At 41.9% G+C, this 26979-nt stretch overlaps 2 protein-coding genes and 1 long non-coding RNA gene across 4 annotated transcripts; 2 read left to right on the top strand and 1 right to left on the bottom strand.

Moving 5' to 3' along the window:
- The first annotated feature begins 6487 nt into the window (after positions 1-6487).
- Positions 6488-10052, top strand: LOC136473452 (uncharacterized). 2 transcript variants are annotated; one of them, XM_066471092.1, is made up of 4 exons: positions 6488-6819; positions 7864-8001; positions 8098-8833; positions 9248-10052. In XM_066471092.1, the coding sequence occupies exons 2-4, from the start codon at positions 7884-7886 to the stop codon at positions 9735-9737; spliced, it is 1344 nt and encodes a 447-aa protein (XP_066327189.1). In that variant the 5' UTR covers positions 6488-6819; positions 7864-7883; the 3' UTR covers positions 9738-10052. The 2 variants fall into 2 exon arrangements, with proteins under 2 accessions (XP_066327189.1, XP_066327188.1); XM_066471091.1 differs by having other exon boundaries at positions 7864-8833.
- A 7396-nt stretch (positions 10053-17448) lies between these two features.
- Positions 17449-22307, bottom strand: LOC136473449 (protein HOTHEAD-like). Its single transcript, XM_066471090.1, has 6 exons — positions 22074-22307; positions 21123-21477; positions 19846-20159; positions 19304-19692; positions 17805-18376; positions 17449-17712 (listed from the first exon to the last, which is right to left on the bottom strand). The coding sequence occupies exons 1-6, from the start codon at positions 22141-22143 to the stop codon at positions 17658-17660; spliced, it is 1755 nt and encodes a 584-aa protein (XP_066327187.1). The 5' UTR covers positions 22144-22307; the 3' UTR covers positions 17449-17657.
- Positions 21447-26062, top strand: LOC136473451 (uncharacterized). Its single transcript, XR_010762634.1, has 3 exons — positions 21447-21527; positions 21608-21654; positions 25909-26062. It is a non-coding gene; the product is annotated as an uncharacterized lncRNA (long non-coding RNA).
- The last annotated feature ends 917 nt before the right edge of the window (positions 26063-26979 follow it).

The raw sequence follows: 26979 nt of genomic DNA, 5'->3' as shown, positions 1-26979 counted from the left end.
GTATAAATGGTAGGAGCCATTTTGTTTTTGTGATCGAGACACTTAGTGAGTGTGATCACATTTAGGATCGATAGCCGTACTATTAAGAGGGGTGAAACTCGTATCGAAATGCGGTTATCAAAGTGCCACTAGATGCTCTAACTCATTGCATATGCATTTAGGATCTAGTGTAGTGCTAACACCCTTAAAAAATATTTGTGAAAAGATGCTAACACATGTGCACAAGGTGATACACTCGGTTGTTGGCACATTTGAGGAAGGGTGAAGAAGATAGAGGTGAAAAGGAGTTAGTCGCGCTGGTCACGGGGTGATCGGACGCGTCCGGTATGGTGACCGGACACGTCTGGTATTAACGATGAGCTCAGCGACCGGACGCGTCCGGTCGCCACACTAGACGCGTCTAGTGTGAATCAGCAAAGACGTTGTTAGGTGAAACAGTTGATCGGACGCTGGCTGCGTCCGGTCCGGAGTGACCGGACGCGTCCGATCGACCGTGGGTGCTTACTGTACTCGACCGGACGCTGAGGCTCAGCGTCCGGTCAGTTTATAACGGACGCGTCCGATCGACCGTGGGTACTCTCTGGACTCAACCGGACGCTGAGGCTCAGCGTTCGGTCATTTCAATTTCAACGTCCGGTCTGAGCGTCTAGTCGTCAGCAGTGTGGGCAGCAACGGCTACGTTGGTTTGAACTGGACACGTGGCGGTCTGGGAGCGACCGGACGCGTCTGGTCGGCATACCAGACGCGTCTGGTATTCACGATCGGTGCGTCCGGTGCAGCATCCGATGCATTCGGTCTGAGCGTCCGATCGGTGAGCAGTCAGCCCAATAATTGAGCCAACAGCTCTATTTCGTGGGGGGGCTTCTATTTAAGCCCCATGGCCGGCTCAAGCTCATACTCTTGGCCATCTGTATTGACATAGCAACCTTGTGAGCCTAGCCAAAGCCGTCCCACTTATTTCCATCATTGATCCATCATCATTGTGAGATTGGGAGAGAATCCAAGTGCATTGCTTGAGTGATTGCATCCACTTGATATTCATGTTTTGCTGTGGATTTCGCTTGTTGCTCTTGGTGGTTGCCACCACCTAGACGGCTTGGTACAGCGGTGGAGGATTGGCACGAGTTGGTGATTGTTCGTGGCCATCTCCGGTGATTGTGAGGGGATTTGTACCTTCCCCGGCGGAGCGCCGAAAGATAACTCTAGTGGATTGCTCATGTCATTGAGTTACCTCACTTGTGGGTAGGTTCTTGCGGTGTCCAATCGTGTGGACGAGGTTTGTGCAACACCTCTTAGCCGCCGAACCACCAAGTGTTGGTCGACACAACGGAGACGTAGCGTGTTGGCAAGCACGTGAACCTCGGGAGAAAACCTGTTGTCTCTTGCCCTTTTGGTATTCTCCCCGTGATTGATTTCATCTTCATCTTGTGATTTGTTCATCTCTCTACACGGCGGTATAATCACCCTACTCACTCTTTTATATTGTTGCAAACTAGTTGTGACAAGCTCTTTAATGTAATTAGAATTGAGAGCTTGATTTGTTATTTAAGTTCATCTAGTAGAGCTCTTTAGTGTAGCAAAATTGAGAGCTCTTAGTGAGTAGTATCATAGCAAGTTGTGTGTCTAGTAATCATTGCAACTAGAATTGTTGGATATGTGGCTTGCAACTCTCGTAGAGCTAGAACAAGTTTGCATTTCGCTATTTGTCTTACTAATCAAATTACTCTAGTTGATTTATAGAATTTTAAATAGGCTACTCACCCCCACTCTAGCTATATTAGGACCTTTCAATGTTGCTTTCCTATCTCTTATATAACACTGTTGAGTGGCTTTCTCTTTTATTTCTAAAATTGAGTTTTGAGCCGGTTTTATTTTGTAAGCTAGTTCCTGTTATGTAGTCTGATTCCTCTTCTTCGTAGATAGCCAGATATTCTTTCTGTTATCAAAAAAGAATCTTGCCTAGTCTCTTTGATTGAGTGAGAGGTTCGGTTCAAGATTTCAATGGCCAAAGATGAACATATTTAAAGTGTTGCCCACCAATTGACAGATACGATACAGGCATATAGGCTCCTTGCATTCCGGTACGGCCGTTGCCCCTTTCTACCACTTATTTTTCTCCTTGTTTTTTTTTTCATTTTATGTAGGATTACTTTTTTAGAATTTTCATTTAAAAGCTTTCATCAACCTTTTCTTGTTCATTTTTCGATAATTTCTTATCCATCTTTTTCTTTAAACTTTTCAAATAAGAATTTACCAAACAATCTTTGGTGAAAAGTCCATAGGAGTTTATTAATTAGAAGTTTTTCAAACAACTTGTACGAAATATTTATCAGAAAAGGTTCCAAAAAGATGTCGCAAAAAATTATTGATCAATATTCAAAATCTAACCTATTTATACATGAGTCAATTGTTTCAGTGTCATTGGAATTTTACCTCTTCTCTCACTGCCATTGAAATTTTCGAAGTTCCCTCACAGTCATCAGAATAGTTCACACTTACCTCATTGCCATTTCCATCAAAATATGTTAAGTTTGCTGTTAAGTTGATCTGAAAATGACCAGTTTGACTCTCCCAAACAAATGATGTAAAAATTAGGAAAAAGAATCATATCTTTTTCATACAATATCGGATGAAGATGATGTTTATATGAAAATTGTAGCTCTCGACGAGATCCACAACTGTCTAGTTTTTAGTTTTACATTTGAGGTCATTAAGATGCTCAAAAAAATTAAACAACATTTCAGCAGTATATTAATCGCGTACAAGCGCTCATTGCCTCGAAAAAATCATATCTTTCTTATATGGTGTGAAATGGAGATACTTTTTATGTGAAAGTTATAGCTCTTGATGAGATCTACAAATTTGTAGTTTTGAGTTATTCATTTAAGATCATTAAGATACTAAGGGCGTACCCAGTGCAGATAGCTCACGCTCTGTGCGGGTCTGAGGAAGGGTGTCAGTGGCAAGCCTTACCCTCGCCTGTGCAATGCGAAGAGACCGCGACTCAAACCCGGGACCTTCCGGTCACAGGCAGTAAGACTCTACCACTTGCACCAGGCCCGTCCTTCATCATTAAGATACTAAAAAATAAATATAAAGTTTCAGCAGCATATTAATCGCATACAAGCGCTTGTTACCTTGGGAAAATTATATCTCACTTAGGCGCATCCAAACCGGTTGGATTCAAAAATGGTCATTTCCTAATCACGTACAAGCACTTGTCATCTATTTTTTTTTTCCTAATTTTCACATCATTTGCTTGAGAGGGGCAAAATGGTCATTTCTAGATCAACTTAACAGCAAACTTAATGGATTTTGACGGAAATGGCTGATCAACTTAACAGCAAACTTAACGGATTTTGACGGAAATGGCAACGAGGGAAGTGTGAATTATTCCGATGACAATGAGAAAAGTTCAAAATTTTCGATGACAGTGAGAGAAGAGGTAAAATTTTTGGTGGCACGGAGAGAATTGGCTCTTTATACATGGTGTATAAGTGTGCTCACAAAACTAGCATCTCTAGTTCCTCCCTGTGTATTTTCCAAGGCTATGCTCTTTGTTCTAAACTTTTGTGGTGGCGCGGTGACCATGTGTGTCGAGGCAACAATGGCCATTAATTACGAACAACGAGTATGAGGGGCCGAGAGCAGCTGCATATATACAGTGACTGCAGAGGTCGCGGCTGTGGCCGTCTCCTTTGCCCTATATATGCAACACAGCCGTCTCCTTTGCCTATACGCAACAAATACACTGCCAAATGGTAGTACAAGCAATCAAGCGCTGGCACAAACAGAGAATGTAATAGTTGGCACCGGACACATGCAAATGAGCAAACGCCAAGCAATAAATATTTGTGTTTTTTAAGAAACCACTAAGTGCCTTAGCGTAATTACAGCGACCGCTATAGCTTACTTAGGCCTTGTTTGATGCGTATGTATTCATCTCAATCCACATGTGTTGAAGTGGATTGGAGTGGAATTGAACTAAATTCTATTCCATCCCACTCAACACATGTGGATTGAGGTAGATATACATGTATCCAAACACTGACTTAGTATATTTCTGAAGACTCCACTGGACACCTTAGCTCGCTATTTAGAACACTATTGTCAACTCAAATCCATCCCTTTGTTTTTAGACAAAAAGGTAAAACAAGTTCATCCAAACGTTTTCGCGAGGAAGGTGGGGAGTGGAGATCCAAGCGAGAAGTGACAGGTCATTATTAATTAACGCTCCGTAGGCCTCTGGTAAATTCCAAAAGAAGGGTAAAAGTAGAAGAAGATTGGATTTAGCATGCGCTTCCATTCTAATCCTCTTGGCCTCTTTCCCTTTCCAAGCAGCCTACAAGTCATGGGGTTTTTTTTGCCACTCTCTCGGCTGTCACATATAAGTAGCATCCTCCCAAAAATTCTTACAAATTTGCCAAAAACGGTTATTTTTGCTTGGGTAGTGTGCCAAGTCATAGTGCCAATGTGGAGGCACATTGCTAAAAGACCAAGCCGCCCTGCCCTTAACACCATTAACCCGCACAATTCTTTTCTCTCTCCGGTGCCCATTCCATTCGGTGGAGGTCGCCTTCGCCTCCTCCGTTCCCTATCCTGTTGCTGCCAATCACCATTGCTATCGGCCTCCTCCTCTATCGCCGAAGCCTATGCCTTGCGCCTGATGCAGGGTGTGCAAATGTGCTCTCATCTCTCAACCCTATTTCCCACAGGGGTTTGGCTGTGGGTTTTGGCTAGGGTTTGCGAATTGATTGGCTATGGTTTTTGTTTGCTTCATAGAATGTCTGGTTGGGGAGATCTCTGACAGTTTAGTGTAGCAGATCAAATGCTTCTAGGGGGAGAACCCCCTACAATGGAGCCATCGTTGGTTCGATTACCGTTGGGGAAGGAGACAAGGCTCCCTCTGGTCATGTGCCTACGGTGTAGAAGGGCAAGGGTGATTGAGCTAAGGGTCAAGACAGATTTGAACTATGGCCGTGTGTTTCTTCAAATGCCCACTCAATATAGAATTGGTAAGTTGAGTTGCCTGTCTTCACAAAATGGCGTTAACCCATGATTTTGATGTATGCATTTTGGTTGGTTATTTTGTAGATGCCTGGCAGGTGTGGCTTCTATGAATGACAATAGGATTACCTAAAAATGATGATGGTTTCAAGCATTTATTGTGATGAACTTGGATGTTATGGAAGAGTCACCGGATGAGTTGATTGAAGAAGTCAATTCTATTGGAAATCCCTGTGTTCCTGATGAAGCAATTCAAACGTCTACATTGGGGAATCCTACATTGGAAGGAAAGATAGAGCATTTGACTTGGGCAGTGGAGATGTTGACTTTTCTGGTAGTTGTAGTAGTAGTGCTGGTGTGAGTTAGGAAGTAGCAGTAATCTTCTTGGATGTTAACTGATGACCAACGTATTTTGCATTGATGAATGAAAAACAATGTATGCAGTATGTTGCCCTAATGAAATGGTGTCCAATTTATGCAGCGTGTTGTTTCCAAGATGCAGTATGTTGCCTGAATTGAATGTGTTTGTAGCATGTTATTTACAAAGATGCAAAGTGTAACATGACTAAAAACAGAACATGCCAGATACATGACAGTTATATGACTAACAGGTTCAACATAATAGAACATGCCATCAATTTGTAGAATACCAGGACAAGCTGGTAAGTGCCTTACAGAACATAGTGGCCATCAGGCCCAAAAAGACAACATCAGTTTCTCCTATTACAACTTGACATTAGCAACTACCAAAATACAACACAGTGCCCAAAAGACAACCAAGAGTTTCAGCTTTTTCACTTCTTTGCTGGGGAGGCCTGTTTTACTTTGGTGGCCAACCGATTCTTTCTTGGTGTAATCTTCTTACTAGGAAGCACCAGAACTGAGGAACGCCGGTGATGATGGCTCAGGTGGCAGTGAGGTAGGTGCTGGTAGAACTTTCTTCTAGCAGGATCGAATCAAACAAAGACCCTAGTCAATCAATCCACAAACCCTAGCTAAAACCCACAGCCAAACCCGAGCAGAAAATAGGGTTGAGAGATGAGGGCACATTCGTGTATCTTGCATTTGGTGCAAGCTTCAGCGATGGTGACTGGCGGCTTCAGGACGGGGAACCGAAGAGGTGAAGGCGGCCTCCGCCGAATGGATTGGGCATGAGTGAGAGAGAAGAGCCGCATGGGTTAATGGTGATGAGAGTAGGGGCAACTTGGTCTTTTCGCTATGCGCCCCATGTTGACGCCATGAACTGACACACCACACAAGCAAAAATGGCCGTGTTTGGTAAGCTTGTAAGAAATCTTTTCACTCAGATGACAAATTTGTAAGAAAAATTAGGAGGATGCTATTTAAATGTGTGACAACCATGAGAGCAGAAACAAAACTAAAAAGCGCACGAGTCATTATCCCCGGGCCCGGAAACCGACAGGCCGGAACAAAAAGAATGGTGCATTGCCACTCCACCCAATCCGCTTGCCATCGACCATCGTTTCTTGATTTCCTCCATTTCTGTGGGACTCGTCGGATTCGCTCACCATCCATCCATTGTTTTCGACTCTTGCGGCCTTGCCCCACCCATAAAGCCGATGGGTTAGCTCCCCCGCGCCGCACGCCCAAGAACACGAGGAGCCGACGCCACGGCGACGGCCGTCCTCTCCCGGCCAGCTCCGTCGCGGGCTGCGTTTCAACCCTGCTTTTGCTTCTCCCTTCAACCCGCGCGGCTCTCTCTCTTGGCGACGATTGGGGGACCACTGCCGCCGCTCAACGCCAGGTAGACAGGTCTTGGTCGGCCCTCCGCCGGCGACGAGCACCCACCAGGTATTCCCGCCCCCTTCTCTTCACTTCCTGCCGTGCGAAACCGATCAACCAATCCCTAACTTCATATATTTGTATTTGGAGGTTCCGATCTAGTAATTGAAGTGTATTATGACTACTAACTTCGATTTGATTGCAAAAATTATCGGGTGTACATGTGTACACCGATGTCCTCTATTACTGGGTCCAGCCGTCCACAGAGTTGAGTGCCAAAACCAAAATGACACATCTGAGGGCAGATTGATAATTGGCCTGTTTGTTCAATAGTGCTATCTGAAAATAGCGAGTCTACAATCAGCCTCGCGGAATGATTTTCTTCTTTCGAAGAAACGGAACGAGTTTCTTGATTAATCAGAACTTCCAATAGACGCAACACATTTGACATTAGCACAACTCTCGGGGATCATTACAACTGGTTGGCAAATTATTAGGAAAATGATCTACTGTATATTGTCTAAAACCCAAATGGTGGCAAGTGGAATCCTTACATTGGATTGAGTCATTGAAGGAGTGGGAGGCAATAAACTTGACAATGTACTGTGGTACTGCCAGTCAATTCAGCTGATTTGTCTTTGTCTTCATGTTACATTAATCACCCTAAATTCCTGTAATAAGCTAAAAATGATGAGCTAAATCACAATATAACTTGTTGATTCAGCTATGCATCCTTTTCTTCCTACTGCTTTATGGCTTATTTATCTCGATGGACGAGTATCTGTATCCTAAGCTTCGATACTTATGTATTGCCAGTATTGGCCACAGCTTGTGCTCCATGCAACCTTACCCAGCTTACATTTTCATTGACGCTTGCATGACTTGATCTAGGATATAATAAAGTAATAGTGAGTTTTCTGTTTCATGGGCATTTGGCATCTTTCTTATTGTCAAGGAAGTATGCTTACATGCTAGTATTTATCAACATAAAGACTTATGCATCGCTTGGATAATGTGATTGCTGTTTCGAGATGGATATTCATCCAATTTCTTGTTTTATTTCGGTGGGCGATTGCTTATCAGGTTTTGACAATTTGTTGTTGTTATGGACAGTTTTGTGATCGGTGAAACTAATGTCTGCTGCTGAAGCAAGGGCTGCTTGGCAACGTGCTGCAAACCGTTGCCTGGTTCAGGAGGACAGGAAGAGAGCTCCAAAACTAGCTTGCTGTCCACCATCGGCTGAACAACATGGTACAAACAATGGGAACTGTCGAAATTCTGCAGATCGTCCCATCTGCAGTTTAGTGCCTTTGAGATGGAATTCCATGCATTCTAATCTGCCACCAGATTTCAGATGGTGGGTTCAGTCACAGCCAAATTTTGGGATCCAGAAGGATATTGTTAGTGAGCGGCTGTGTTCGTTGGGCAGGGACATTCATGAGAAGCAAGTGGAAGATTCAGCGCCACAACCTAAACATGAGGAAATATTACTCTGTCAAGCAGTTGACACCAGCACTGAAAAGATTGGGGATGTTTTGGATCCTCCATGGATGGTTTCGTCAGCCTTTACAAAGTATTCCCTTGAAACAGGCTTAGAAGAGATGAAGACTGTTGGTAGCTATTCTCAAGTGTCTAAGTGCATAGAAACTCTCAGCAATTGTTTGTACAAGGATAATGAATCCCAAGATTTTGAATGTATTGACCAAGCACCTTTGAAGAACCCAGATAAGGCTAATTTTGATATGGATGCGCCTTGGAAAGGTGAAAAGACTCGACCATGGTGGCAGATCGCTGATGAGGACCAGCTTGCTTCACTGGTTGCAGAAAGAGCAACACAGCACATTGAGAATTGTGATCTACCAAGGCCTACCCAGACAGTACGTATTAACAGGACAGAACCATATACTCACAAACATATAGGTGACTATGGGGGACCTTCATCTCCTGCAGGAAGAGTGTCACATCCTGTTCCTGGACATTGTGACCATATCGAGTGTAGCTATAGCACAGGAAGTACAGATGAGTTGGTTTTGTTATATGGTAATGGAGTTTGGGAACAGCATGGAAGGAATGATACATATAGGTGTGCGTTCTTCAGCTTAGCTGCATTACCCTCATGGCATTAGGTGTACTTTTTCCTAACTGTATCTTGACTTGCAGCTTATTTTGTTTCATTTCATATATGGGTATCTGAGGTATAGAAAATTCATCAACAGCATATTACAAGTATAATTAGCATGCAAGAAGATAATAAAGCTTGATAACTTTGGTTCTTACAGTGGGATATGCAGTCTAATTTAATATTGTTTTTTATTGTTCAAAATTTATCAAGCTTTAGTAAAATTTGCATGTCTATTGTCAGCAAGAGGGTACACAGTTCACATATATATACTATATACATCCTTCTTGAAGACTTTCAAATGGCTTCCCTTTTGTCCATAATTTTGTTTAGTATCCTGGTCACATACTCATTTCATCTCATTTTTATTATGTGCAGCGTGGCTCAATATTTTTCTAGCAGTAGCACAACCAGATTGGAGAGCAAACAAACCCTCCAGAATGCTTCAGAGCGAGACAAGATTTTGGAGGCACTCCGCCATTCACAAACCCGTGCTAGAGAAGCTGATATGGCTGCCAAGAAAGCGCACAATGAGAAAGACGATGTCATCAAGCTTTTGTTCCGACAGGCCTCACATCTCTTTGCTTGTAATCAGTGGCTGAAAATAATGCAGCTGGAGAATATTGTCCTGCAGCTCAAGCACAAAGAGCATCAGATAGCAGCCATCATACCTGAACTTCCATGGTTAACCCTAAAAGAGAAGCCTACACAGGGTCAGGAACAGAGACATTGGACTAGGAGGAAAGGTAGAAGGCAGAAGAAGGGAGGCGGGTTCTTTGACGCGATCTTATTTGCTGTTGGGTTAGGTCTTGCTGGAGCTGGGTTTCTTCTTGGGTGGGCTCTTGGGTGGCTGCTGCCAAAGTTGTAAAGTTATTGGTTATTTTTCTTTGGGGGTAGCTAGCTAGGCATGTATTTTGCTGTGTAGGATCCATAGATGGAAGGCCAAGTGCACCCCTTCATGAAAATGGTGTCAAATGATCAAATTTGTTAGACCCTAGCATCTGTTGATTTGGAAACCATGATGGTGCAATGGCGTAAATGAATGTCCAGTTGTCCACACTGCACCAAGAGCTTTTTTTTCCCCAAATATTTTGTTTGATGTAAATATGTGTGATGTTGGTATCTCTGAATATTGTACTTATGAATCGGTGTTCAAATTGAAGCTTTGTCATCTGTTGGGTTGCATGTTCGAGGAAAAAAAAAGCCTTGCTGCGTTCAAAGTATATTGGGTAATGTAAAGATGCTGTGGAATTCCTTGAATATCACAATATAAATTATGCATTACCTAAACCGTATTTTTATGAAAATTTTATGGAATTTCATAGATTTAACTGTAGGGTTTGTTGGCAGGATGGTTTTAATAGAAAGGATGTCGACATAACATTTTCAGAAATTTCATAGAACATCTTGCCACTTTTTTTAACCAGTTTAATTCTACCATTTTACTTTGCGCAAAAAAAATTCTACCCTTTTACTATCAATTCTTAATTAAATTTACCACATCTAACTCTTTTCTTATGCCATGGGCCTCCGCAGTCAAAGTCCGTGTCATGACTAATAATTGACTATTGTCTTGGTGGAACAACCTATTTAGTTGTGCCATAGGTTTTGACATGATTAATAAATAAGTTAAGCGCTATGTTCTTACTGGACATCCTATTTAGTTCCGCCGTAGGTCTTGACATGATTAAAAGAGTATATCTTGAAGATGCAGTTGTACGTGAGTTAGTATTGACATAAGTGCACCAAATGAACATTTTGGCCAAATTACTAGAAAACATGGGTGTTTGTTTCCTTTCACACGCGCTATATTTCATCCCTTTTTTCAATATTGATTAACTTAAGCTCTTATGATAGTGTTTTTTATCACCAGCAATGAATATGGGGCGTATATCACATCTAGCACATCAGTGGAGTAGCACATGAGACTGGCTCAGGCTGTGGTGCTCTATTCAGTTACAATCAGATCCAACTTATATGCTTACATGCATGTATATCTATTTATGCCTTTACACCAAGTAGAAAAATGGGTGTTTGGTAGAATCCGATTTCGATCAGCCAGCCGGCTCAGTCCACCCGGGCCCTGTCCTGAGGGCTGGTTAGGGCTTCCGTGAGAATACCCGTGGACCATATACTCAAAGTATTCCTCCCGTCCACGAAGAATGTCATTCCCACTTACTGAAAAGTCAAATATTTTTAACTTTGACCAATTACATATAAAAAAATAATATTTATAGTATATAATTAGTACCATTAGATGAATCGCTAAATATATTTTCGTATTAAATTTATTTAATGATATAAATGTTATTAATATTTTCTATCAGCCTGTTCGGCAAGCTGGGCTTTCTCGTATATGATCGTAAATTTCTAGCCGGAACAGTATTTTTCTCTCATACCAAACCAGCCAGCAGTAAATAATCCACGATCGTTTACGGCCTACCGAATAGGTTGTATAAAGCTGGTCAAACTTAAAAAAATTGACCAACATATATACCATAGCGTAATTCTTTTTGGGAGGGAGCAGTTCCTGGAGTCCTTAACAAGCTTGTAGCAATCCTGAATTCTTGATGATGACCTGAGCTCAGTGCTTCAGCCTTCCCGTCCGCCTGGGCCTGGGAGACAACCTTTACATAAGTTCGCAGAGAGTATCTGTGAAGGCTACAACGACCGACTAGGAGTCTTCTTCCAGTAAAACTCACGCAGCTAGAAAGGTTACTTCATTATTGACACTAGATTATAACTTGACAACAGGTAACTGACATGGCTAAAAAGGTTACTTCATCTATCGTCGACATGCTAGAAAAGGATGCTGAATTGACTTTTCAGTTTATTTTCTGAGAATATAGGTAATTACGCCTGCAATATTTGAATCTGCTAATTAATGTTATATGAATATTAAGTTTAATATTGACTATTCCCCTCTGCTAGACTCTAGCTCCTGCTTATTGGCTGCTGGTTAACTCCATGTGAACTGTCATGGAGAACAACATACAGCTGCATGTCTTTGGGAAGACACTCATATGGTCGGCGTCAGCCGTTGCATTCCTCACGATTGAGTGAGTAGCTTAATGTACACGATGGTATCTTTAACATAACAAAATTAGATCCGAATGTCTGGCGCCCAGATGTCCGGACGCCCACGTCTACTGCGCCGGCTTTCACGTGGGGCCCTAGGTGGACTAATTGTGTTTATGTGAGATACACATGTGATTAGTACACAGGTACATGTGTGTGAGCAACATATGTCATGAAGGTGGAAATGACTCGAAGATGTTGCAAAGCTCTAGCATTTGATGATGAAGGAGCTCATTGCACATGAGACATGACATTGAGGCTGTCTTTGGCACAGCTCCTGCCCGTCGGCTCCCGCTCCTTTTGGCCTGTAGTCACTGTAGCACGCGAAAACTGGGCTCCGGCTCCTTCTCTATTTGCCTGTGAAACAGACAGAGCCAGCGGAGCTGGCTCTCCCGGGCTCCTCCGGCTCCGCATTACAGGGCGCAACAGTGTAGGAGCACGGAGCGGAGGTAGCCCGGCCAAACAAGCTCTGAGTCATGCGATCAAAGTGGAGAAGATCAAGACATGACTTGGCTTGATGGACCGTTTGCAAGTGTGAAGGGCAAGTTAGAGGTTTTGGAGCGATGGACCGCATGGCGGTGAAGATTGAGCAAGTGAAGTTAAGATCGATGAACCAATATGATCATGTGATGATATGAAGTGGATCATATCATTATTGATCGTATTGGTGCATGTGTTGCATCGACATTGTAGGAGATGGAATGGAATGCGCAAGGCAAAGGTATAATCTAGGGCATTTTATTTCACCGGTCATAGGTGTATAGAGAAGTTGATGACCGCGTTTAGGATAGATGGCCGTACTATCAAGAGGGGCAAATTTGTTTGCATATCGGTCATCTAGTGCCACTCGAGTGATCTAACTTTGCATCGTTGCTAGGAGCGAGTGGCGTGGCAAGTGGAGTAGCTAATCCTTTGAAAAATATTTGTGAAAAGCTAACACACATACACATGGTGGTGTACATTTGATGGTGTTGGCACATTTGCAGAGGAGAAGAAGTTAGAGTTGAAATGGATCAACTCGGTGAAGAAACATAGGCGAGAAGGTGTCACTATGAGTGACCGGACGCTGACCTCGACAGGACAGGCGCGTCCGGTCAGTGACAACAGTGAATGTGCAGGCGTCGGTCTTTGACCAAACGCTGTTCGAGACTTTACCGGTAGAGTGTCCGTCCATAGAGCGCAGACAGTCCGACGGTGCCACCGGCGTCCTGTACAGAAAAGACAGGGTTTCACTGAGTGCACCGGACGTATCCGGTGGCTAACTCTAGGAGTTGGTCAGTCAGCAGAGACTGATCGGACTCTGAGCGAGTTTGGTCATGTGTGACCGGACACGTTCGGTCGCTTAGGGAGCTCTCTGGAAGTGATGGGACGCTGGCGGTGAAAGTGACCAGATGCAGGCAGGCGCGAGAAGCCAGAGCTGATCGGACGCTGAGCTATGTGGTCACCTGTGATCGGACGTGTCCGATCGCAAAACAGAGGCTCGAGGAGCTCTCTGGAAACGACCGGACTCAGGCATAGCAGCGTCCGGTCATCTCACTATGCTGCGTCCGGTCGCAACTTAACCGTTGGCGTGTGAAGCCGACCATTGAGATCAAGCGACTGAGGTTGAACGGAGGCGACGCGTGGCGTGCATCCGTTGACTGGACGCTGGCAGGGTGCGTCTGGTCGATACGACCGGCGCATCCGGTCGGCCCGAGCAGTGCTCAGTGAAGAGGTACAACGACTCTATTTTCATGGGGGCTATAAATAGAAGGGTGTCTCGGCCATGGCTGGTGTAGAGCACCTTGAGGGACTTTGTGTTCGTGCTTGAGAGTGCTTGGGAGCCCTCTAACTCACTCTAGCTTGATAGTGTTAATCCGATTGAGTGAGTGAGCGATTTTAGTGTGATTGCATCGTGAGGTTGCACCGAGTGGCATTAGGTGATCGAGTTTGTAAGCCGGTGGTGCTTGTTACTCTTGGAAGTTGCCACCTCATAGACAGCTTGTGGTGGTCTCCGTCGAAGCCCGCAAGAAGCTTGTGCGGTGCTCTAGAGAAGAGCTTTGTGAGGGGTATTGTGCTCATCCCGCAGGAGCCGCAAAGAGCAACTCTAGTAGAGCGAGATGCGAAAGGCGACAAGTGGTCCGGCCAGGTTAAGTGTTAGAGCTTGTGGTAAGCACTCCACGTGGGAGAGTGTGACTTGTGGGTCACCACTAGCAAGAGGACCGCGCGGCAACCTTGGAGCTTGTCTCAACGGGGACGTAGCGTGTTGGCAAGCACGTGAACCTCAGGAGAAAATCACCATGTCAACATTGTCTTCATCATCTTCTCGGTGGTTTGCTTTCCGCGCAATATAAGCTTGTATTACTTTTATATACATTGTGCTTGTGTAGTTGCTCTTGTAATTAGTTAGCTTGTGTAGCTTGCTAGTTACTGTCTAACTTGTGTAGCATAGAAGTAGCTCCCTTGCGTGTCTAATTTGGTTTATGTAACATTGTTAGTCACATTGCTTAGTTTGTGTAACTAAGTAATTTGCGCTCTATAATTTGGCTTGTGTAGCCTTGTTATTGAGTATTGTTAGTGAGCCTAGGTGGCTTTGTGCTTTTGCTTACTAGCATGTGTAGGAGCTCCCTCATTGCTTGAAGTAGTGGCATATGTTTGTGTGACCTTGCTTACAGAATTGATTAGATGAGCTCTAGCTAGCCCGACACCTTAATTGCTTAATTAGGATCTTTGCAAGGTGCTAGAGAACATAGATAGAGGGGTGTAGTCTTGGCTAGGCCGATAGTTTTAATTCCACATTTGTTTCGGTTAGCCGACGTGATTAAATTTAGAAAAGGACTATTCACCCCCACTAGTCCGCCATCTCGACCTTACAACTGCGTGCATGACCTCGCCGTCATTGCCGAGCCACGAAATCGAGCTCGGTACCTCCTCCGCTTGTTCGCGGCCTTTTCCGATCCCCGCTTTGAGTTCGCCGTCATCCCCTCTCTCCCTGTGGTTTTCCTGTGTCAGATGGTGGACGGAATCTCCCAACCCGACCACGCCAGCGACCTCCTCTATTTTTTCGGCCATGCGCCGCCGCCTGGGCTCGCCACCGGTCACTCCTCCCCCTCCTGATCTAATCTCCACCGTCCAGTACAGATCCAACGGATCAGATCCTACCGTACCTCTTCGGCTGGCATACTTTCATAAGAGCCCTCGTAAATTTTTAAGATCTAACCCGTCGTCCCGGGTTTCTTTCAAAAGGACCCCTGCCTTTTCTTTAAATAGTGCCCGCAATCCTCGGCCAGGTTTAAAAATCAGATTTTATTTATTTTAATTCAAAAATCAAGTTCCATCTATTTACAAAATTGCCACTATTTTCATTAGGCCATATTTTCTCCGTTTTGACTCTAATTTGACCCGTTCAACTTGCGTTAGGTTCGTAATTCCATAATCGACATGTTCATATTACTGTTAGATATATTTTCAATTTTTAAAATTCGTGATTAGATTTAATCTATTATTTTAATAAACAAAATTTGTTTAAATCGTAACTTATTCGTTTTAGCTCTGATTCGATCCATTCAAGATGTGATAGGTTCGTAACGATGCAATCTACGTGTTAGTAACATTGTTTAGCATGTTTAGAGCTTTTGAATAAAATAGTAATTTGAATAATCTATATGTAATTAGTTTCTCAAATAAAAGCAACTTAGGCTTTTCATCTTAGTTAATTATATGATTAGTTTTACCTTGTTTTTGTAAATCAAGTATAATTTGACTTAATTCAATTTATATATTTTCTGAAGTATCTTATATATGTTTTATAATCATTCAAATAAATGGAGTTTATAGTTTTCCTTATTCTCGAATAAAAGCAACTTAGTTTTTCATTCTAATCTTTTCTAAATAAAGTAAGATTAGCTTTCTCTTGGTTTTCTAAATCAAAGCTAATTTGACTTAATATGATTTAGATATTTGTATAGAATATTCTATATATACTTTTATAAAATAAATAAAGACTATAGTTTTCTTTTTCACGTATAAAGTAAATCTTTCGGTAGTTATATCTTTTTCGTTATAACTCCGATTCGAGTGCTTTTTCGTGTCTATGTGTCGTAGCGAGACGTAGATTCGTTTTACAAATGTTTTATCTTGATTTTATGTTTAGTGTACTATTCTAATTTAGGTCTATTGTTTGCTTCGTGTATGATTGCATGGATGCTTGTGTGGTGCTTTATGATCATGTCTAGTCGGTTTGCTATACGTGGTGAATCAGGAAGCATATTTTTTGAAGATTTGGATTGGAAGGAGGATATAAATTTAAGGCAAGTATAGCATGGGATCTTTCTTGTTATCCTATACATCTTTAATCATTTAATTCATACTGCATGTGTCTACCTTAACTACCACTAAGAATTTCATAGTACTTTGTTACCCTGTACGATTCCTATGTGTTATTGCATTGGGAAATATGATGCTAATGCTCAACTACATCCATGATCTTGTAACTTGACTAATGGAATATGTAATAAACACTAAAAGATATTTTTTAGCAACATGGAACAAGGGGGCTAGAGCATTTGGCTATTTTTATGGTACTCTAAATTTCTCTCCCTAAGGACTTATCTGTAAGTGATCATCCGGGACTTACAGTACAACTGTGAGGGCTACATGGCTCTGACTTTAGCTCAGTATGAGGACCTTTTCTAGCTTATTAGTGGTTACCTTTATTGGTGTAAGAATAGCTTGCTGAATCGGGTATAGTGCGGCCTCTGTCCCCTTGTATATAGGTTGTGTGTCATTGTGCCATCGGGAAGAGGGGCTCTACATCTGTTTGCCGAGTGAATTTAATGACCCTAACTTGTTAGACAAACCTTTAAAAGGCTTCATAGTGAACCCCGCAGACCTTCCTTGGAAATGGGTCAAGAGATTAGCTACCTCGAGCGAAAGGGTAAATCACGACTCATAGTGAAAGTGTACAACATCTGCAGGTGTAAAACTAGTATATCAGTCGTGCTCAAGGTCACGAGCGGCCTTGTAACCCTTACGGAATAGTTGATCATTAATGGTTAATGATGATGAACACGGATGATATTGATGATGAAAATGCTCACTAATGATTACTATTTATGCTATTCATTATTCATGTTTATTTGATCATGTGTTTATATGGGCCTGTGAATAAACTTGTTGCCACTCTATTGCTAAAATCATGACTCATTAAAAGTTAATCGTAGTTAACCAGTGTCAGCCTCATGAACCCCATGTTATATTTGTTAAGTACGACATGTACTTACGCTTGCTTTATTTTTTAATTATTTAGATAAAAATCTCGGATGGGTACCGGATTGCTAGAGTTTGAAGAAGTTAGGCTTATGATCAACTAGTCAGTTGCCCCTGTGGAATTGGAGTCTTCATCCGAAGGTCGCAGTTGTCTTTCCGCTGTTTGTTGTCTAGAGTTATACCTTTCATACTAAGTACGTTATATATTGAGCATTTGTCTTTTGATATTACCTTTATTTATAGGTATATGTGAGATTTGACTTTCTAGGCTCACATATGGTGTGTATCTGATTTTATTATTAAAACCGGGTGCTACATAGACCATATACGAACAATAACAATACAAATTGAGCCCCTAGCTTTTCTTTCTTTGGCGATTTAATGAATCGCTTAAAAAATTACTATGTACTTATCTCCTAAGTCACATTCTTACTTAATGAACTGGATAAAGTCCATGAATCTGTTATACTCCAGCTGCTCGTCCTAATCTTTCCCTTAGAATCTTCACTCCCATGTATCTGATCATCAATACAACAAAAGGAATATCAGCGCGTGAAGTCAGAATCCGTTTGATTCTAGACAAGAACTATATGTAGTTTTTGTTCTGTACCTGCCCATCATTAGGACTGTCGCTTGTGGGTTCGTTCCTGGTGAACTAAACCAGGTTGACCCATCTATCACACGGAGGCCTGAGATGCCAATCACCCGATAGTGTTGATCGACCACCTTACCCACATGACATCCACCATGGTAGTGCCAGATGGTTGTTACTGTGTCCCTGCAAAACTGCTCCAAGGATGTGGTGTCATTTGTGTGCTTGGGTATCAAGTTTATGTTAGCTGATATGCTCATATTGAGCAGCGTTTCCATTGGATATCCAGCACCGTTGGCAGTAAGGTTAGTGAAATGGTTTGTCTTCAATATTTTCTCGATTGTTTTTATCCCATAGACACATCGTCTGAGATCCTGTGGATGCTGGAAATAGTTGAAGGTGACATTGGGGTTGCTATCGATATCAGTGTCCACAAGTACTAAACTGCCAGTAGACAGTGGGCCATCGATCTTCTCAAGAATGAATCCTCCATCAAATACTTCTTTGGGTAGGCTATATTTGTTTTGTACATACTTTTGGATTTTGTCAAAACTTCTTTGTTTTGGTGGAATTGTTGATAGCTGCCCAATCTGCAATGAAGTTACAAAACTCATTAGTGGTAAGCTTGAAAGCTACCATGCTTCTCAAAATGGGGAAGTGAGCATATGCTAAACCTTTTATTTTCTTTATATTAGCTCAAGAGAGTTTCGTTCTGTTCCTTTCAACTTATTGCCTACACATAATTCACAAAGAAAACTCTGTTTTAATAAAAACGAGATCCAACCTTTTTTTGAGCAGAAAATACAGCAGGGGAGGCCCTCACTGTAGGAACGAGATTCAACCTAAGAGGAAGTAGGTGGTTTTGTATCCAGAAGAGAAATAGGCACCCAAATTCAGTCCAAAAGAGGACTCGAATCTGGGTGGTTGGGTGCATGACCACACCTCTCACCCAACCACTTGAGCTAGGCGCAACTTTGTTTTAATTATTTTTTCTTCTCGAACACGTACGAAAGCTGAGCTTCTTTGTATTATGATGAAAAAAGAGGGGGGGGGGGGGGTGTTAAGAACCTTACAACACACACCCAATATTCTGGAAACTTGTTCGTGCCTTATGCTTACAACAAAAATATTGCTAATGCCCCTACTCTGTTTGAAAATATTATGACAGGAAAGTGCCGGAATATATACACTTTATGTGCTAACAATTGGGAGGTATATGGTTCTAAGTCAACATCTATTTGCTGAATAATATGAACTTCCGTGTACATGTAATCAGATTCCTGGTTCTTTTATATACCTATCGTGAGCATCCATAAACTTAAGATTAAAGAACGGCAGCTTTGGAAAAAGTTGGGAAATTGTCTCTCATCAAGATATGTAAATAGCTATTTTCTTAAAATCAATACTGTAGGGTGTTGTTTCTGCATAAAAATATTTAGCGTCATGCATCAGGATGCTGGTAAGGATATAAGAAGTTAGAAAACCATATGCGAGTAAAAGAAAAAAAGATGCCAAACCTCAGCAGACATGATTCCGTGGTGCCAATGGATGCTATCATCTGACTGACTGAAACCACTGCTGGCTTCAATAAACACGCCAGCATCCGTTATTCCGACAGTTTCAATCAAAGATTGCTTTGTCGGATTCTTCATAGGTACAAAGATTGAGTTCATTGGATTGTCTGACATTCCTTTACCCACATGTTCATTGCGAAGTACTACAGAAATATTGTGCTTATTGAGTTCATTCTTCGGTCCGATTCCACTGAGCAACAGTAGCTGTGGGCTGCCAATTGCACCTGCAGAAACAATGATGTCACTACCCCTCTTCCTTTTGAGGAAGGCTTGGTGGTGCCCTCCATTCTCATCTTTGAATTGAACTCCAATAGCCCTTGGCTTCCTCTTGCCTGTGTAAGAGATGAGGTTACTGTAAATAATACGTCTTTACGGTGGGCCACCTTTTTTTTTTTTTTGCTTGCTTGCTTCAGCTATACTAATAATTTTGTCTGCTGTTGAGTTGGGGGATTACAATAGCTAGTTGTTACTTAGACAATGGTTACCTTTTTCCGTGTTGAAAACAATTTTGTTCACGCTAGCATGAAGTAGCACCCTAAGGTTGTTAGGATTTCCAGCAGCAAGGAGGTCGGCAGCCGTGTGCCGGTACCCAGTCTCATCAAATATGGTGCCCCCAACTTTAGTTCCATAGAGATGGTCATAAGAATATCCATTGTATGGTGAGACCCCTGCTTCCAGAAGCCCATCCCGTAGTGCAGCTTGCCAAGGTGCGACTTTGGGCCAATGAACAATCCTCTCTTCAACCCAAGGGTAGGACTGGTTGACCAGCTCTGCATCCCAGCCTGCCTTCTGCACGAAGCTGAAAGAACAAGCACATAAATGTTGATTACAAACTTATAACAGTAACATTCTGCTAGCACTATTGACATGACAGGTTCAGAAATCATTGTACATTCAGCAACAACTAACCAAGAGAAGAAATTTCAGAGACAATTGGTATTGAACATTCCAATTTGGTGGTATGCGGCTCTTGCCCCTTCTTGTACATATGACTCTTTTCATCTTAATTGAAAGGCAGAGCTCCTGCCGTTTATGTTCAAAAAAAATTTTGCTGGTATGAATTCATCAGAACTTTTAGTATCGTAAGGAATTCTAGGAAGTTATTCGTACTTGACTTTAACAAAATTTGTCTAGATTCTTCCTCATCTATGCTACCACATGGCAAGACAGCCCTACCTACTTTCCTCGAGACGAGTTGAACCATTCAACTGACTACCAGCATGGAAATTTATATGCTATATTATTCCACAATCACTTTCACTTCCTGAAATTCCTAATAAATTTCAAATTGTGATATGAAAAAGTTCTGTAGAGATCCAGTCAGGTGTAGAGATAAGTATTCTTATGGTAAGTGTGAAATCTGGAAGCTGGATCCATCTTGGTATGATCATTATGGCTTCCATGTAGTTTATAGTGTAAACAACAGCTGATGTAGGACTGGTTAGTTCATGAGTAAACATGCTGAAGAAGTGTGTCTACTTGACTAAGTTAGGCTTCTTCCATTAAACATGTTGAAAGTATGAAACATTGTGTCTACTAGACCAAGTTAGGCTTCTTCCGCTGGCTAATTTATGTTTTATAGTTTACAAACTAGAATTCAATGCAATCTTGCTTAAGAAAGAAGATATGCACACTGTTTAGAGAATATGACATCACTACACCTACAGTCTAGTTAAGCCTATCGTATTTCATTATCCGTAATTCCATATAGATTATTTGTCATTTGACTTTGTTTGTAAAAGCATTACATGAGACTGTGTACCTTGGTTTTGCCCGACTGTAGAAGCCGGCATTGATACAGGTTCCACCACCCAGGACCTTTGCACGGGCATTTATCACGCCATCAGTGGAGATGAAACCTTGTGATGGCGATTGTGGTGAAACATCGGCCAGGCAAATGTGGAAGTTCTCCAGTAACGTGATGTTGCGGTTACCATATGGAGACCCACCTCTCTCCAGCAGGAGTACCTTGTACTTTTGGGACAGCGTGGCTGCCAATGGGCATCCGGCTGTGCCCCCACCAATAATGATATAGTCATATGCCTCATGCTGAAACGTGGGAGACCTGCTTGCCTTCAGGAAGGGAGGGAGATTCAGTTTTGTTAAATGATCTCTTCCTGCAAATTCAAGTGTTCCAGGTTATTTTCTGAAGCTGCATGGTTCCAGAGTAAAGATTTCAATCTCTTTATTCTCTGAACTGTTACTATTTGTTTCTGGTTATGTTAACACTTAATAACCATTCTTTAGGTCCCCTGGTTATTACATTCATTCTACAGGTTACAAATGCCAAAAAGGTGCGCCTTTTGCTGCCCTTCTTTTCCCTCTCCAACTTTTCTGTGCTTTTTCTTAACAATTTTGTATGTCTCATTATTTTAAATTAAGATGTTATAAACATGTGTCACTTAAAGGACTAAGAAACAATAGTAAAATTTAGGGGAAAAGAAGGCAGTACTGATGCCAAGCAGCATGGTAAATCTTAACTTCTGACTTCTGAGTGAAACCAAAATGTCAAGTTAAACCTTGGGAAACAGAATAAAACTGACAGACAGACAGAAAGAATGAAAGAAAGCTGTCAATTATCAAACTCTAACATGGCTGTGGGAAACTTCGATCACTCAAGGCCCTTCCAAAAGACTGGAGCTGAACAAAGTGTTTCAAAGGGAGATGATTCAAGTCTCTGTGAAGAACAGAGAATGGGATAGGCGAAATGTACCATGAGATAATCTGATGAAGCAGAGGAACACCAGGGCCTTGAAAACCGCCCCTCTGCTGATCAAATCCATGGCAGCCCCGAGAGGAAGCTGGAGGAGACACCAAGCTCAGCCAGTTGGCCTCTACTTGCCTTTGCCCTTAGTCCCTTTGCCCTTTCACCCAGACAGCTCTGATTCTCTGTAGATGCCTTGTTCCTGGTTTCCCTGTGATTTCGTCTCCTGCACAACCATGAGTCTGCATTCCAATGGTTTTTGTAGGCAACAGAATTGGGGGATAGGGGGGGTGCCATTGTCCACACATTCAAGAGAGCTCACCCACACCATTTAAATGCCATTCAATGCACAGGCGGCACTGTTCTAGTACAACTCAGATTTATGAACTTCATCAGCCAACCAACCACAACTAAGCTGCTGTGAATATACCCACTAGCCCTGATTTACAGGCATGACAGGCGTGCTTCCTCTCATTTTTGTCTCTCTATATAAGGGCTTGTTTAGATTGAAAAAAATTTCAACCTGATGAATAGTAGCACTTTCGTCTTATTTGGTAAATATTGTCCAATCGTAGACCAACTAAGCTCAAAAGATTCATCTCGTGATTTCCAACTAAACTGTGCAATTAGTTATTTTTTTTACCTACATTTAATACTCCATGCAAACGGCTAAAAATTGATGTGATGGAGAGAGAGTGAAAAAACTTGGAATTTTGAGGGTAACTAAACAAGGCCTAAATTCTGAGTGCTTTCCCAATGTTTGTGCCTGAATGGTTGGCAGCTGTCAATTAGCAGAGCCTCTTTTGAGTGCAATTTCGTCCTTCATCACTAGTCACTGCCACATTCAGCAACGTCGAAATATTGGTGGCAGATAATGTCTGGTATAGTGGTACTAATTCTCGCAAGTACCAAAGTTACGTTTTTGCATCATTTAGAGCATTGTCATTTTTATTTTAGTGCCTGGATGCAAGCTAATTAGCATTCATAGAGGGTTTATGTAAAAGAAAATTAGCCTGTCGTACTGTTCCAATAAACAGCCTACTAGGCACTAACCGAGCATCTTTTCAAAAAGGTGAAAGTACAATGCATGGTGGAAAATGTTTACTTTTTTACATTGCACTTTACTTAACTGCATAGGTATTGATCTTTTTTTTTTGCGAGAAACTGCATAGGTATTGATCATGAAGTGAAAGTAGTCTTTGTCTATGTTGCCCAAATACAGATTATACCCTCCTTTTTCCCTTGGTCAAATCGTTCTCTCTTCTCTTTGCTCCCTTGGCCACTGCAAAAGAAGACAGTTAGAATCAGTATCAAAAAGTTAGAATCAATGGCATTAAAAGGAACACACAATTTTCAATGGCAATAAAGGGATCCGTATAGATTTGCAACGAAGGAATTTTCTCACTAGTATTAATTTGGACTCAAATCTTATCCTTTGGCCTCTACAATTTTATTTTACCTTGGCTACATCTCTATCCTAGACATCTTACCTTGTACGCTATTCGTTCCAAATTGTAATTCATTCTAGCTTTTCTGTATGTATCTAAACATAATGTATATCTAGATGCGTAGTAAAAGTTATGTACCCTTTATTGAATGAAGGTTGAGGATGTTGTTTTGAAGAAAGAGAAATACATAGTTGGTGTAGAAAACCAACTCTTTAGGCTGATAGAATGATCATCTTTTGTTATAATGGGCACCGAGTACTGTAGCCTGCAAGAAAAATAGCCTAACTGGGACAGGGTGGACCAAACGTGCGGAACGAGAGGCTCAAGCTGGACGGGTACCTCGACTAGTTTGGCGTACAAGGCATCGACTAGATATGCTTAGAAGGCAACCAATTTGTAGAGATCCACTTGGAGATGACTCATATTCCTTGTAATAATGAACTAAAAACGGCTAGATACAATTGGGATTGGTCTGCGTAAAACCTTCCCCGGACTATATAAAGAGGGGTAGGGTCCTCCATGTCAGCAATCATCCCTGATCCATGTATTGTAGGCCCTTACCAAACATAAGCACCTCTGCAACCCAAACACACCGACGTATAGAGAAGCTTTATCCACGGGCAAAGGCCCTGTACCTAAACCACTATAAATTTACATCCGGTACGCTACTCCTCTGATTCCTTAGGCCTCGTTCGGTTAGGGCATTTTGATGCCCGGAATAGTTCCGGATAACGAAAACTTATATAAATTAAGTAACGGCTCTGGCCAAGAATTATTCCCGGTGTCTATTCTCCTGGGAAACGAACGGGGCCTTATGCATAACATGCTGATCTACTGTTGGACGTTAAATCCTATGACACCATCGGACTGGTATTCACAAGGAACCCCTACCAGGTTGGCAACATGATGGAAGATGACTAGTCACAGGAATGGCCACATCTCTTAACATCCTTTCCCATACCAGTCAGATAAATGTCAATTAGACATATACCTTACACGAAAGAGAGATCAAAACAAACCTTCTTTGAATAATCCAATCATGTGGCCTAGATACTTCGGTTCAAGGACAGATTATTATGATTCTGTACTGCTAATGCATTGTCATTGACACGCCTCCAACAGTGATAGCCGGTGAGGATACACTAGATTGCCTAGGCAATTCAATTTGACAGCAATGGACGGCGGGACGGCATTGGTTGAACTTATTGATGTTAACTTTTTTTTTTCCTGAAACTTTATTGATGTTAACTTGATACTCGACTGTACTAAGTATCGAAGCAATTAGGCCTCACAATCATCTTTTAAACGATGTTCTTCAGTGCCGTCCTGCAAAATATATGGACCCTGTGCCAAATTCTAATATAGACCCTTAAACTAACTGGAATACCAAATGATAATAAAGATAGTAATAGTGATTTCTGTTGCTCTAAATGGCTCTGGATCCAACAAGGGATCTTGGATAACGATTGTTCTTAAAAGAAAAATACATCTTTTATGGCTGTCACTGTCAAATCAATGGCCAAAATAGAGATGCTCAATAGAAGAGAAGTAAAAGATTTTATTTAAGCAAAATCTTAATATCACATATATATTAATTGTGTGCAAATTAGTTCCCATCCCATCCTTTTAAACCATGGTTGGACTAGTTCATAGGTCAAGCTATCAGGAGGCCAAGAGCTACCCTGCTACCTTGTAAGGTTTCTGCTGTAGGCAGGAACAAAGTGGGAACAAAATTTGGGTAAGACGAGGAATCAGTCACTCCAGGGGAACTGGTATGAATTACTGGAGTAGGTAGTTTGCAAGGTCAGCAGTTCTTGTGCCAATTTCTTTCCGTGTATAGACCACCCCATTCTGAAATCTGAACCTGCAACTTCCTCCGCCCATTTGAATTAAATGGCTTGAAATGTGTAGGGGACCTAGAGGGAGGACCTCCTAGCCCATACAACCTGGATGTCTAGACCTCTCTTTCTCAACTTGTCACAAGTCCTAGAACATATACAGCGCAGCGGGCAGGTCACATGGTAGCATATCATGAGCAAGGCTGGTTTTGAAGATCTGAACTGTTATGCTTGTGCCTCATTAATCAAGTGTCCGTACCAGAATTACTGTTTCTTGCTCAGTGATCGAAGTGTTCAATAGAGAATCTGGGGTGTGCAACGGAATTCATAAAACAGCAGTCGTTTTCGGCTCCGTTCGGCAGGATTTATTGCTGTTGTAGCTGATTTGTAGGGCTGATTTGTCGTGACAGAAAAATACTATTCCATGGCTGAAAAAGTATGGCTGATTCTGGCTTATATGCTCAAGCGAACAGAGTTCTTACACCTATGATACGTACCAAATAAAACTGCATTGCTGTTGAAATTGAAAAGCTCTTTTTTTTTTTGCCTGTCTTGCAGATAAGCCTAGAAAAAGCTATGGTCAAAATACATTACTGTAGACAGCAAGAGTGTCCAAATGATCATTCATTGTGCACTTAAGATTCTGTCTGCAATGCCAGCTTGCAAGAATGTTGAAGCGAGCACAGCAACAACTCTTCTTCCACCCGCCAATTCAGCAGGCGTTGGGTGGTCGTTCCATCATCCTTTCTCGTCTAGGAGAAAGCAATTCTGTTAGGAAATACTGTACAGGAAGTGATCTCCCTGTGATTGTGAAGTGAACTCTGCACTGGGGCTGATGGTTGCAGTTTAACACCCTCCACAACCATAAAATACACATGTTAATGTGATGCTGATAGGCAAGACAATCATGAGGAGACAGAAATCATGAAAGTATTGAGGTGGTGATCTGGACCTTTTTCTTTTTTTGCGAATTGCAGTGCACACCCACCACTGTACCGAGCTACGATTAATTAGCGTGATCTGGCCCTGTTGGCTATCCATTTATTGCAGCAGCAACCTCTTCCAGCAAATCATTCGATTTCAAGCCGTGCAGTTGAGCTTTTGGTGAGTATGTCGCGTGTTTAGTTCCTCTGAATTTTAAAATTTGGGTTACTGTAGCAATTTCGTTTTTATTTGGCAAATAGTATTTAATCATGGACTAATTAGGCTCAAAACGTTCGTCTCGCAATTTCCAACAAAACTGTGTAATTAGTTTTTTTTTCGTATACATTTAATATTTCATACATGTATCGCAAGATTCGATGTGATAACTACTGTACCACTTCTTAGGAATTTAGGGTGGGAACTAAACACGTGTGGCCGGGGAGGCCATTCATGTGCCCTGTGGGTCAAGCGGATGCCTCTGTAGCTCTGTACTTTCCTTGGTCATGGACGAGTTACCACTGCACCTGCGAAAATCAAAATATCGGATGCCAGGTTTTATGTGGTGTTGGACCGGCGACTGGGATGTGTGTCGGGAGAATGTTATATGAAGTGTTTGATACTAATAAAAAAATAAATTACATAATTCATCAGTACTTCACGAGACGAATTTTTTAAGCCTAATTAGTCCGTCATTAGTACATGTTT

This window comes from Miscanthus floridulus, chromosome 8 (genome assembly GCF_019320115.1).
Source record: "Miscanthus floridulus cultivar M001 chromosome 8, ASM1932011v1, whole genome shotgun sequence".
Classification (NCBI taxonomy): domain Eukaryota; kingdom Viridiplantae; phylum Streptophyta; class Magnoliopsida; order Poales; family Poaceae; genus Miscanthus; species Miscanthus floridulus.
The sequence above is the reverse complement of the archived record's forward strand: the minus strand, read 5'-3'. Positions and strand labels throughout refer to the sequence as shown.